Source organism: Nannospalax galili, unplaced genomic scaffold (assembly GCF_000622305.1).
Source record: "Nannospalax galili isolate Female #2095 unplaced genomic scaffold, S.galili_v1.0 scaffold7, whole genome shotgun sequence".
NCBI lineage: Eukaryota > Metazoa > Chordata > Mammalia > Rodentia > Spalacidae > Nannospalax > Nannospalax galili.
Genome location: NW_008359081.1, coordinates 9,815,233 through 9,827,863, shown reverse-complemented (window position 1 = coordinate 9,827,863; position 12,631 = coordinate 9,815,233). Strand labels below are relative to the sequence as shown.

Sequence of the window (12,631 nt, the reverse complement as noted above, 5' to 3'; positions counted from 1 at the left end):
AAAATGACTATTTAGAGAAATATTATGCTGAGTCTTTTTGTAAAGGAAATAATCTCTCCATATTTTCTGCTCAGTGAAACTAATCTTTATATATGTTGATTATTTTACAGTGAGCCATACTTCTGCTGTCTTTCTAGTATTCATTTAATTGCACTTATGTTAATAATATAATACTTGTGATAATTACTCTCTTTTTTTATATATATATATATTATCTTGTCTAAGATTTGATTTAAAAGACATGGGGCTGGATAGGTGGCTCAGGGGTTAAGAACACTGGTTGTTCTTGGAGAAGACCCAGGTTTGAATCCCAGCACCCACATGGCATCTAACACCTGCCCTTAACTCCAGTCCCAGGGGATCTGACAGCCTCTTCTGACCTTCGCGGGCATTGCACGACACGGGTGCACTTACCAACATGCAGGCAATACACACACGTACATAAATTTAAAAAATTTTAAAAACAGACAACTATGTCACTCTAACTCATTCTTTCTAAAATACAATTATTTAAAAACTACTAGAGAAATATAGTTTATCAATAATTTTTTCCTCATAGTATTCTTCACGCCACCATACCTTTTCATCCAAGTGGCTAACCTATATTTGAATGATAAGTGCCATTTTATAGCTCCATCTTAAGTTACTTAGAAAAAGAAATAGTGATGAGCTGTCAGTTCCTTAATATGTCTAGCTCACCACCTAGCAAACTTGTCGATCTCATGATTACAAAGCAGATTTTTTTTTTACCAACTATGTCATCTTTCCATCCCTATAATGCCTTTCTAAGAGATTATTTCTATTTGGTTTTAGAGATTAAGAATAAAATGGTACTTTTGCATATCATATACCTACCAATATTCTAGGTCATCTTCAGGAAGAAAGCTTAAGAGAAACTCAAGTTTGCCCTCGGAGAAAGAAAGAAATAGTATAAATCATCCTAACTATAACATCTTAAATAATTTAATTGAGCTTTTGCACATTTCATACAATGCATCTTGATCATTTATAGATACTCCATCCCTTATCTATACTTCCTATAGCTCCTTCACCGGATTTCATGCACTCTTGAATAACTTTTAATAAGCAACAGAAATGTGAAATGGTGCTTGGATGCTGAATTTCAAGTGTCTTCTCTAGAGTAGTACTTACTGGTATCTCTTCATTTTTCTTTTTATATCAGTTGAAAGAATTCAGAATCAATGGGATGAAGTACAGGAACACCTTCAGAACCGGAGACAGCAGTTGAATGAAATGTTAAAGGATTCAACGCAGTGGTTGGAAGCTAAGGAAGAAGCTGAGCAAGTCTTAGGGCAGGCACGAGCGAAACTAGAGTCGTGGAAGGAGAGTCCTTACACTCTGGATTCAATCCAGAAGAAAATCACAGACACCAAGGTTAGTATCAAAGATATTTTCTTATAATATTGGTTACAAAAAATTAAATTATGCCATGGATTAAAATGAAATGATTTTCAAGAAAACATATTTAAACTGAAATTAACAGTAGAATTTTTTGTTTTGTTTTGTGAGATTTATGCATTTGTTTTTATTTTGTGGGGTTTTTTTTTAATTTTGAGACAAAGGCTGGAACTTGAGATCCTCGTGCCTCAGCCTCCTGAAAGATAGGATTACAGCTGTGTACTATTACATCTACCTGCTCAGAATTTTGAGTCAGTGAGATTAAAGGGAAACTGACGATTAATAACAATCTTAGAGTTAATTTTTATCTGGAATGTGTGTATTAGTGGGGTTTTGTTCACTTGTTTGCTTGATTAGTTTTGTTGAGACAGACTCTTATGTAGCTGGTGCTGGCCTTGACTCTTGATTCTCTTTTCTGCACCTCCCAAGTGATGGATTTATAGGCATGCACCACCATGCCGAGTATATGCAGGGGAGAAAACTCAGGGCTCCGTGTATGCTAGGCAAGCACTCTACCATATGAATTACATCTTCAGCCTTGAGTTAGTTTTCATACTACACCATTTTTGTCTTTTTAAAATTTGTATTAATTCTTTGAGAATTTCACAGAATGTATTTTAATCATGTTCACCCCCTTTTATAACTCCGCCCAGACCCATCCCCAACTCCCTGTGCACCCAACTTCCGGTCTACTTTTTTTCAGTAAAGCCCATCAAGTCAAATTTGTCTCACCCAAATACTCTGTTGTGGGTCCATCCCCTGGACACTGCACCAGTTTTAAGAACACTTCCAATATGAAGTACACACATAGGTCTATAATAGCATGAAGTCGAGTTACCCAATTTGGCAGTAATTCCTTCCCAGGAAAAGTAACAGATCTATCCTTCTTTAGCTTATTTGAAGGCCCTCACTGGAGAAGAGGAGTGGGATTGAAGAAGGTATAAAGGGAAAACATGCTGTCACTTCCTCCTCCCGTTCTCTGATCATGCTCTCCACTCTTTCTCTTCCTTCTCTTTTTCCTCCTCTTTTCTTCAAAATGTCATCAAACATTTTTCCATTTCATAATTTAGTACTCATCAAAATGAAAGTAATATAAAATGCAAAAGAAATGAAATATATTCATGTTATCAAACATCATGCTCGTTTTACATACACTGAGCCTTTCAAAAGTTTTTGTAGACCACTTGATACTCTAAATATCAAACGATGGATATTGCTGAGGGATTTTTAAGCAGTGAAGTAATATAATTGGAATGTAATCAGGTTAAATACTTGATCAAAAGTTCTCTATTAATTTTGTATCTGGCAGAAACAACCTTTTACTAAGCAATGATCAGAATCTCACATTGGTCATATAATCGAAAAAGAAAAGCCTTATATCTTTCTTCGATGAAATCATTTTCATTCCTACAAATATCTTCTTTCTAAAACAGTCTGTTTATTTTATATTAAGATACCTTTAGAGTAATGTGGAAGGCCCCCAGAACCTGTACGGCTCTATGTAAACCCTGAAATATCAACAGCTTAATACAATAAATTAATAAAAAGTAATTTAGTAATTACAGCTCAATAGAAACTGATAAGACTTTTTTTTACAAATGATCACTTAAAGATAAGCTTTTCCAGTTTTGTGAAACTGTTGTTCTAAACATATGGTTGCACTGAGGCCACTGCAGGAGACGAAGAGAGAATGCATTCAGCCTGTCTATGGTGTTTAAGCCAGGCCTGGAAATTCTACCATGTCTCATTGACCAGAAAATTTTCCCAATTAATTTCAGGAAGACTAAGTGTGATTAATGAGCTTTTAACCAGTCTTCATCATAGCCACTTGGTTAAAGAACCTAAGCTCCTATGCTACTCTGCAGACAATATTTTCATTTATTTTATACAAGAATTCTGGAGAGCCATATAGGATTATAAGAATCATCATTATCTATTTTGGAAGAAGAATCTTAGTAGAGATGAGACACTTGTTATTACCAATAATATTCCTGGAAAAGATGCATAAATAATCTCAAAAAATCATTTTCCTAATTCCTGCTCTGGCCATGCGAAATGGAATCCATGTAGCTATTGTTGAATGATCTGATCTTTTCCATATCATACCTCCTTAAGTTTAATATACTGTGAATTTAGCCGATCACACAATAAAAGATTAATGGATACAGAATTGCCAGGAAAAGAGTTTGGACTAGACCTCAGAGATAGATGGGAGAATGAAAAATGAAAGGTAAGTAGTGATATATTCCAATAGGCAAAGAGGAGTCTAAAAATTTGCAAATGAAAAAAGATCTTAACCCAAGAGAATCTAAAGGGGATGACAAAAATAATTGGGGTGTAGTAACTAACTTTTAGAAGAGACAAAAAGTAAAGGAAATATAGGAGAAGAAAAAGTAATTCCACCTGAAAAAAATATTTTAAACACCTGAAAAACAGGATTTTATTATGACTATTTTTGTGAAATGTTTTAAATTAAAGAAAGATTTTTAATGATCAGTCCTCAGACTATATCAGAAAAATAATGCAGCCATTATCTACAGAAATAACTATTTTTGTGTTCAGAAATTTAATGATATGTATTGCTGTTGCAGTAAATGTAAATCTGTAAGGCAGATAAAGATGGCCAAAGCCGTAATGTTCCAACCCATCTCCTCAATAGTATATACTAATTCTAAAGTCAATCCTATCATTAATACTCATGTTTAGTGAGTATTTTATGGCAAAACAGTGCTAGTTATTTTACATATATTGGTTTGTTTAATCCTCTCAGATACATCCTTTTGAAAAGTGCTCTTATTATCCATTATGTGGAGAAAACTGAAAACTCCTGATTTTCAGTATCTTTTCTTGATAGTAACAGAGATGCGAGATGAGAATTTATAACAATTTCTCCTGTAGATGACCTCATAGATTTCCTCGGCCACCCACTGTCTGTGTGACTAAAACAAATTAAGGAAACAACATGAGGTTCTAAAAGAGATAATAGTAATTATCAATTGATAAAAATGATTATATTATATTCTTGATAAGCCAACTGGATAAAGAAGAAAGTAATAAAGCAGTATAACATGGGAAAGTTCTCACATTATTTTCGACTTTGAAAAGCTAAAGATAATTTCAAATTACACCCCATTTAGATGAAACTCTTATTTTTAATTCTTCTCAAAGTTAGAGAACAAGTGAAAGGGAGATCTGCATTTCACGTCTAAATGTGCTTCACAACTGAGTAATGTTCGCAGGCTAATCACTTACAACTAAAAGACATGAGAAGACATTAGATAACCTCCAGCATCTCTTTCCTCATAAATGCTTTCAAAAGTTGTGGATTTAAGACTGGCAGGAGAACCTGTTAGAGTTGCAAGACAAACATCAGAGTTGGAGAGTTTTGACTATAGCCGCCAGCCTCCCTTGCTGCCCTGTAACTCATGATGACCCAAAGTAGTAGTAATGAGCAGCAGTGAAATGCTTTCAAAAGCATGCACAGCACCATGACCATTTCTTTAATTTTTTATTGAATTTTTTATGTATTTCATACAGAACATCTCAATCATCTTTATACCCCTTTTCCCATTGGCTTCCTCCCACAGTGCCCTCCCCACTTGAATTCATACATTCTGTCATTTGTGTTAAGGCTTATCATGACATGTTAGTGTCCCCAGATATCATTTAGTGCAAGTTCATCCACTGAGGTCTAGGTAGCCTATCTAGAGTCCCTCCATTTAAGATGATCATCTCTTCCTAACCCAGCAGTAATCAGCTGCCAATAATTCTTCCACTAAGATTGGTGCTTGCTGTACATTTCCACAGTTCTGTGCTGGGTTTTTGTCTGCTTGAGTTTGCATGGGTCTTGTGCATGCTGATACCATTGCTGTAGTTTTATATGAGAAGAGTCCCAGGAGCCTGTAGGACTCTTTCCATATGGTCATGCACTGCCTGCCTGGCTCTTACAATCTTTCTGCCCCTTCATCCACAATGGTCCCTGAGCCTTGGGTGGGTGGATTTTAATATAGGAGTCCTGTCCAAGGACCCACACTCTGTAGACTCTTATTCTCTACGTTTTGACCATCTGAGACCTTTTGTTTTCCTGGCCCTCTGTTGCATGCAAGAGCTTCATTGCTGAGAACTGAAAGACGCATTAGTGCTCTTTTCATCCATTGTTCTATGTTCTGTGAGCCTTAGGTGTACAGCTTGCATTGTAGATGTGCCACTTAGGCTTTAGCAATTCACAGACTATCTCTGTGTGCCCTGTGACCATTTTTATAATTTAAACCAGTCACTGTACTTGAATCCTAAAAAATCCAGATTTCTAATAATCCAGATATATTAATTCTTAACCACAAATCATCACCTATAATCTCTTCTAAATATTATCTATGTGTATTTTAATTGCCCAGCTAACGTAGGCATTTTTTAAATTCTGGCTCTTAAGTTTACTGTTACAGTATGGCTTCATCATTTTGTAATTTTTTATCATCAGTTTTAATTCTTCATAGCATTTCATTGAGTTCTACCTTTTATGATTTTCTTTCTGGTTTGATACTTCAGAAATTACCTCTTGGGTAGAAAAAATAATGGAGAAGAAACGTTGGCAATAACTGACGCATTCACATAGTGGAAACAAAATTTTAGATGGCATCTGGGAAAAGCCCATCTTAGAAACCTGGCCAGGATAGAAGAAAACAATAGGAGAGCACTGCTTAGGCAGAAAAACAGACTGCAGATGGTCTATTTTATAAAATACTAATTAGCAGGTCACTAAAAGCTATCTGTAATCTCACTGTACATTCTCTCTTTGCTGTCTAAATCCTTAATTTTTCTGAACAAAGACATGCAGTTGCAGTGCAGATGATCTTATTAACCATATTTCTTCATTTGATCTACTCCATAGACTTAGGACAAAAGTGCTCTTTTAAGAGAGACAGATGTTACAGAATAACAACAACAGCAACAACAACAACAACATACAAGATTTCCTCACTAATCAAAATCTCTGCCAATAAGCTGTGACATAAGTCTATGAGTGAGGTGATCCCATTTAGATCTTTCAAAGGAAGCAAAAGTTGTATGGCATTGGCACATAAAACTGCCAACACTGGCCATCATTGGGTTTAGTCCATCTTGATCAAGTTCACAATCTGTTCCTCAGGCTAAGATTGCTTCAAACTTAGCAAAGGATTCTTTGGAAAAATTATTTCCTGATCATTTTAAACTTTCTTTTCCAATGTCAAGAAAGATTTGGCAAAGCTCAGGGTTTTCATTTATTTTTCTCCTTCCAGCCTTTGAAAGAGAAATTCCTTTTTTGTCTGGTTTGTGATTGCTTTTGTGTCAAATTCAGCATAAAAGCTTTTCAAACATGACAGCATTAGCTGTTCTGTGCTTGACTGAGCTAAGAGTACATGACTTCAATAGAGAAGTGAAATCTTGTTTGAGCCCAGATGATTTAGCTATATAATACTACAAACTATTTGAAGCGAGAAATCCAATAAAAAGCTCTGCTTTAAATACATCCTTTATGGAACCGGAAGTGCAGATATACTATAATCACATAATTAATTTTCAAACAAACTTGTTCTGTATAGTAACTACCCTGGCTATTTGAAGATGTGAATTATTAGTTATGTGACTTTTTTAGAATATCATGTATGAGTACATTTTATTTACAATATTTACACCGATACTTCCTCCTCTAACTCCTTCCCCACTTATCAGTTTCATGACCTCTTCTTCTAGAATTATTATTGTTTCATACATATACATATATGTACGCATGTATGTACATAATCTAATAAGTCCATTTAGTATTGCTTGTAGGTACATGTGTTTAGAGCTGACCACTTGGGATTGGAGAACGTATCACGGATCTCATTCCTGGAGAGTGCATCTTACATTGCTGATATAGCATAGGGGGCAAGTTCCCACTTTCACATATATTTAAGACAGAGTTACCATGCCTTACTTTATGATTTGCCTGCACCACATTGTGTCCAGTTTTCTATTCACAGTTTAACTTATTCCATGCTTGAAAATATAAAGTGATGACTCTAGAAATCTACTTTTCTAAAAAACAAAATTCTTGGAAACAACTGTCAAAATTTTCTTTTTTAAACTCTGGAAATTAGCCAAAGATTGGCAGTAGTCTCTAAAGAGTTGAATTTCCATAGGAACAGGAAGGCTTGGTATGTTTTAGATTTCCCTGTCATTTCCTTCCAAATTCACAGTAGTCTTGAAGACTAGCAGCCTTGGAGCCATTGGTAGCTATAAAAGTTAGCAGTCTTGAAGCCATAAGACAGGGTAGACATGATTGCTCAAAAATTCCTATTGTATCCCCCAGAACACTGACACTATTTGGCCCATCTTATAGTTCCCTGAAGGTGGGAGAACCTATACATGGAGTCTTGTGATTATTTTACCAGACTTAAATACAGCTTATTCCCTAGGAAAAGGCATACATTCAGGTTCATTGTACATACTAATAAGTAGCAGCTAGCAATCTAACATTGCATCTTACATAGGCAATGATGCTAATTGAGATAGCACTGACTTGGAGAAGAAAAAAACTTTAAGTGACAATTTAGGGATTGAGGTAGCCATAAGTGGACTGGAAGAAGCACTGGCGTGTTTTAGAGAGATTCGAGAAGGCTTTCACATGTCTTTACAAATAAATATGTAAATAAAAAGATAAAAATCATCAACAAGAACCAACTAGAAGTTCTGGATGTAAAAAGCACAGCAGCCAGAAGGAAGCATTCACTAAAGGGGATCAACAAGAGATTTGAAAGAAGGAATTAACAATCACATTGATTGGTCAGTAGAGATAATCCAATCTGAGGAACAGAAAAATAATATGAAAACACAAGGAGCAAAAACCAACAACAATGAAGTGAAAGAGAGTTCAACAAAATATCCCTGGATACTTCTCATTGGTACTAATAAATTGAATATCCAGACAGATCAACAAGGAAATGGACACTTGAAAAACAGTAAACTTACAAAATGAAGTAGCCATCTCCACAAGGATCTACCCAATAACCGCAGAGTCTTCTCAATTGCACAATAAATACTCTCCAAGATAGTCCACATTCAAAGGATTAAAATTATAGAATACAATTTTTTTCTAACCAGTGCAGACTAAAATTAAAGATAAATAGCTAGAGCACATTGAAGCATTTACAAATATAAAAAAATTATATAGCACATGCTAAAGTAACCAATAGACCACAGTAGAAACCAAAATAGAAAATAAAACTACTTTAGAAAACTGGAGATAAAAGAACAGCATACTGGCACTTCTGGGAAGCAGTTAAAGCAAGACAGAGAGCAAAATGTGTATCATTAAGTACCTATGTTAAAAAAGAGAAAGATCAGGGCTGGAGAGGTGGCTCTGCAGTTAAGATCACTGGTTGTTTGATTCCCAGCACCCACAGGGCAGCTAACAACTGTCCACAACTCCAGTTCCAGGAGATCCAATGGCCTCTTCTGTCCTCCACGAGCATTGTACGACACGGGTGCACTTACCTATATGCAGGCAAGGTACTCATACACATAAAATAAAAGTAATAAATAAAGTGTTTAAAATGAGAAAGATCTCAAATAAATAGCTGAAATTTCTGTCTTTAGAAAGTAGAAAAAGTAATTATGAGGAAGAAATAATAATAATAATAATACCTATCATGAATTGATTAGTGTTCACCTAAAAGTGATGCTGAAGGCCTAACCCCAGTGTCTGCAAATACATCATTTGGAGATAAAATCTTTGTGTATTTATCAAGTTAAGACAAGGTTATAATAGACTGTGGTGGTTGGCTTCTTAATCTACCACCATTGGCATCTTTATATGAAGAATAGATATGAGGAGATCCTTTGAAAATAGAAGAGGAAGAAGAAGAAAGCAGGCATAAGCAGAGAGAAGGCCAATACAGACCTTGGCCAATAGAAAAAAAATGCATGTGATGATAGAGGCAGAGACTGGGGTGATAGTGCTGCAAGCAATGTAACACCAGGGATTTATAGCCACCACCTGAAGCTAGGAAAATACAAGGTAAAGATTCATCACTGTGGTTTTCAGTGGGAGCATGACCTGCTGGAGCAGGAGATGGCAAGAACATAGGAGGCTTGGAAAGCTCTAAAGTAACAAAAACGTAGTTTTATGCCCCTTTGGTTATACTTTATTACTGGAGATTTACAAAATTAATGCAGAAGGAATTTCCTCAGCCAATAAAATGTTAACTATAAAAAATGCACAGTTATCAACATACTGAAACAGTTTCCTGAAAGAACAGGAGCAAGATAAGGATAACTAGGCTCAGTCACAATGCATTTTGTAAACACTGTACTGGAAGTTCAGGTCAGGGAAATGAGGAAAGTCAAATAAATAAAGAAGTATTTCTATTTGCAGATAAAACCATGCTTAGAAAATCCTAAGAAATCCCCCAAAGTGTTAGAGCTATTAAATTAATTTAGTAAATTTGGTGAATTCAAGATCAGAATGTAACAACAAATTATTATGTATATATTATCACCATGTAATCTGAAACATGAAGTGAAGAACACAATTCCATCTACAATAGCATAAAAAAGGGCTATTAAAAGAAAATGCAAAGCTTGAACACTGACACCTGCAAACATTGCTGGAAGCAATTAAAGAAGTTCTAATTAGGTCCGGAGAGATGGCTCAGTGGTTAAGAACACTGGTTGTTCTTGCAGAAGACCCGAGTTCAATTCCCAGCACCTACATGGCAGCTAACAACTGTCCGTAACTCCAGTTCCAGGAGATCCAACAGCCTCTTCTGTCCTCTGCGGGCATAGCACAATACGGGTACACTTACCTACAAGCAGGCAATACACACATACACATAAAAATAATAAATAAAATATTTTTTAAAAGAAGTTCTAATAAAATGAGAAAACTTCCTGCCTTCCCAGATCGAAACATCTAATACTGTTGATATAACAATATCCCCCAAATTCATTGCTAAACTTTCAGGAAAACTTCATCAAAATCCTACCTAAGTGTTTCACATAAATCGACAAATGGACTTTAAAATTTATATTGAAATGTGGCAAATCCAAATAGCAAGAAAGAGAAAAACAAGGGAAAAAAGAAAGGAAAGAATGAAAAATAACAAATTTACTTGATTTAAAACTTTATGAAAGCTATAATAATCAAGCAGTTTGTCAAGGACAAACTTTGAAATACAACTGAAAACCCAGAAAAAAACTTTGCATTTGTTGGCAGTTGTTTTCTGACAAGGTTGCTGTGGTAACTGGATAGACATGTACAAAATATTCAAGTTTGACACATCTCACACCAAGAACAGCAATTATCTAAAAAATGGATCATTTGGGAAAACACTATAATTTAAAACAGATCAAAGGTTTAGATAGGTATTTCTCAAAAGAAGATGGATAACAGCTTTATGAAGATAAATTCAATATCATTAATAATAAAGATAATACAATGAGGTATTACTTCACACTTATTAGAATGACTATTTTCAAAAAAGATTGAAATTTGGAAAAAAAATACATTTATAGGCCGGGCATTATGGTGCATGCCTTTAACCCCAACACTCAAGAGGCAGAGGCAGGCATAGCTCTGTGAGTTTGAGGCCAGCTTGGTCTACATAGTGAGTTCCAGGCCAGCTGGGGCTACAGAGAGACTCTGTCTCAAAAAGACAAAAAAGTGAATTTATATATTTATCTTGTATGTATGTGTATATGTGTGTGAACATAAGTATTTCATGATGTGCAAACGAAGTCAGAGAACAACTTGAGGGAGTCAGTTCTTTTGTACCATATAGGTGCTAGGAACCAACCTCAGGCACGGAAGCAAGTGCGTTTACCCACTGAGCCTTCTCTCCAACTTTAAGAAATAATTTGAAGTGTTTGTAAGCATGAACGGAATCTTTGTATTCCATTATTGGAAACATATGCTTTTGTTTGAGACAAGGTCACATCATATGGAAACTGGTCTCAAACTCACAGTCCTCCTGCTTCAGATTCCTGAGTGCTGGAATTATAGGCATGTGCCACCATGCCCAGCTCTGATATGAAAGTAAATTAGAGCAGTAATTATAAAGAATGTCTAAGTATAATTTAAAACTTTTGAAATTAGCATGTTGAAAGGTTAATTGTACTTGATTTCATTGCAGCATTATTTACAATTGTCACAATATGTAATCAACCTAAATGTCCAACAGATAAAGGATAAAGATAGTGTGGGACAATGTACAGTGAAATAAGTTCTGTCATTTGTAAGACCATGAATGAACTTGCAGAAAATTATGCTAAGTGATATAGACCAAATATCGAAAGACAAACATCACATCATGCCACGGGGATTTAGATACGGAATCTAAGAACTGTAAACTTACACAAGTAGAGACAAGAATGATGGCTACAAGACACCGGAAGTTTTCTGGCAGAGAATTATGGCACAAGGTTTCAAATGGGATAAACCCTCAAAGCTTAGTACATGACGTGCTGGTGCATTTAATAATGGCATTGCATATCTCTGAATTGTTTTAAAAGCATATTTCACTGCAAAACAATGAAATGACAATTATATGAGGTGGCGGTTAGGTTAATTATCTTGAAGTAATCCTTCCTTGAAATAATTGTGCACTATAAATTATATAATTGCTGTTTGTTAAATTAAAAACAAATAAACTTTAATGACTTTGCAAAAAAAATAGTAATTTATGATAGAATGTAAAACTAAACAAAAGAATTAAAATTTCAGGGCCTGGAGAGATATCTTAGAATTTAACAGAATTTTGCTGTGAAATTAGGACCAGAGTCTGGATCCCAGCATTTGTGTAACAAGCTGGGTGTCTTACAAATGCTTGGCACCCCAGTTTCAAAGGGGCCAAGGCAGAAGGATCATTGGGGCTTGATGGCTTCCAGCCTAGTCAAGAAAAAAAGAAGCTTCAGGGTGAGGGCAATACCCTGACTCAAATAAGCAGATAGAGAATGATAGGGGACATCCGATGCCATTTTCTGGTCTCTGCATGTACACAGGTGCACACACCCTCTTAGAAATGTGCAATACACTCAGAGAGAGAAAGAGAGAGAGAGAAAAATAGATAGAGAGAGACAGAGAGGGACAGAGAGAGAGAGAGAAGAGCAAGAGAGAGTAGAAAGAGAAGTTCAACAAAAGAACTAAAATTTTAATTTCAAGATGATGTTGGAGTACCACATGCTCTTAGGGTAT

The 12,631-nt window shown here is 35.5% G+C and overlaps 1 protein-coding gene across 1 annotated transcript in view; it reads left to right on the top strand.

The window, feature by feature from the left end:
• Dmd (dystrophin) overlaps window positions 1–12,631 on the top strand; it is a 2,373,110-nt gene that overhangs the window by 1,769,457 nt on the left and 591,022 nt on the right. Inside the window, exon 53 of the mRNA XM_017795501.2 lies at window positions 1,184–1,395. Within this exon, the coding sequence (XP_017650990.1) occupies window positions 1,184–1,395 (212 nt within the window). The remainder of the gene's footprint in view (window positions 1–1,183; window positions 1,396–12,631) is intronic.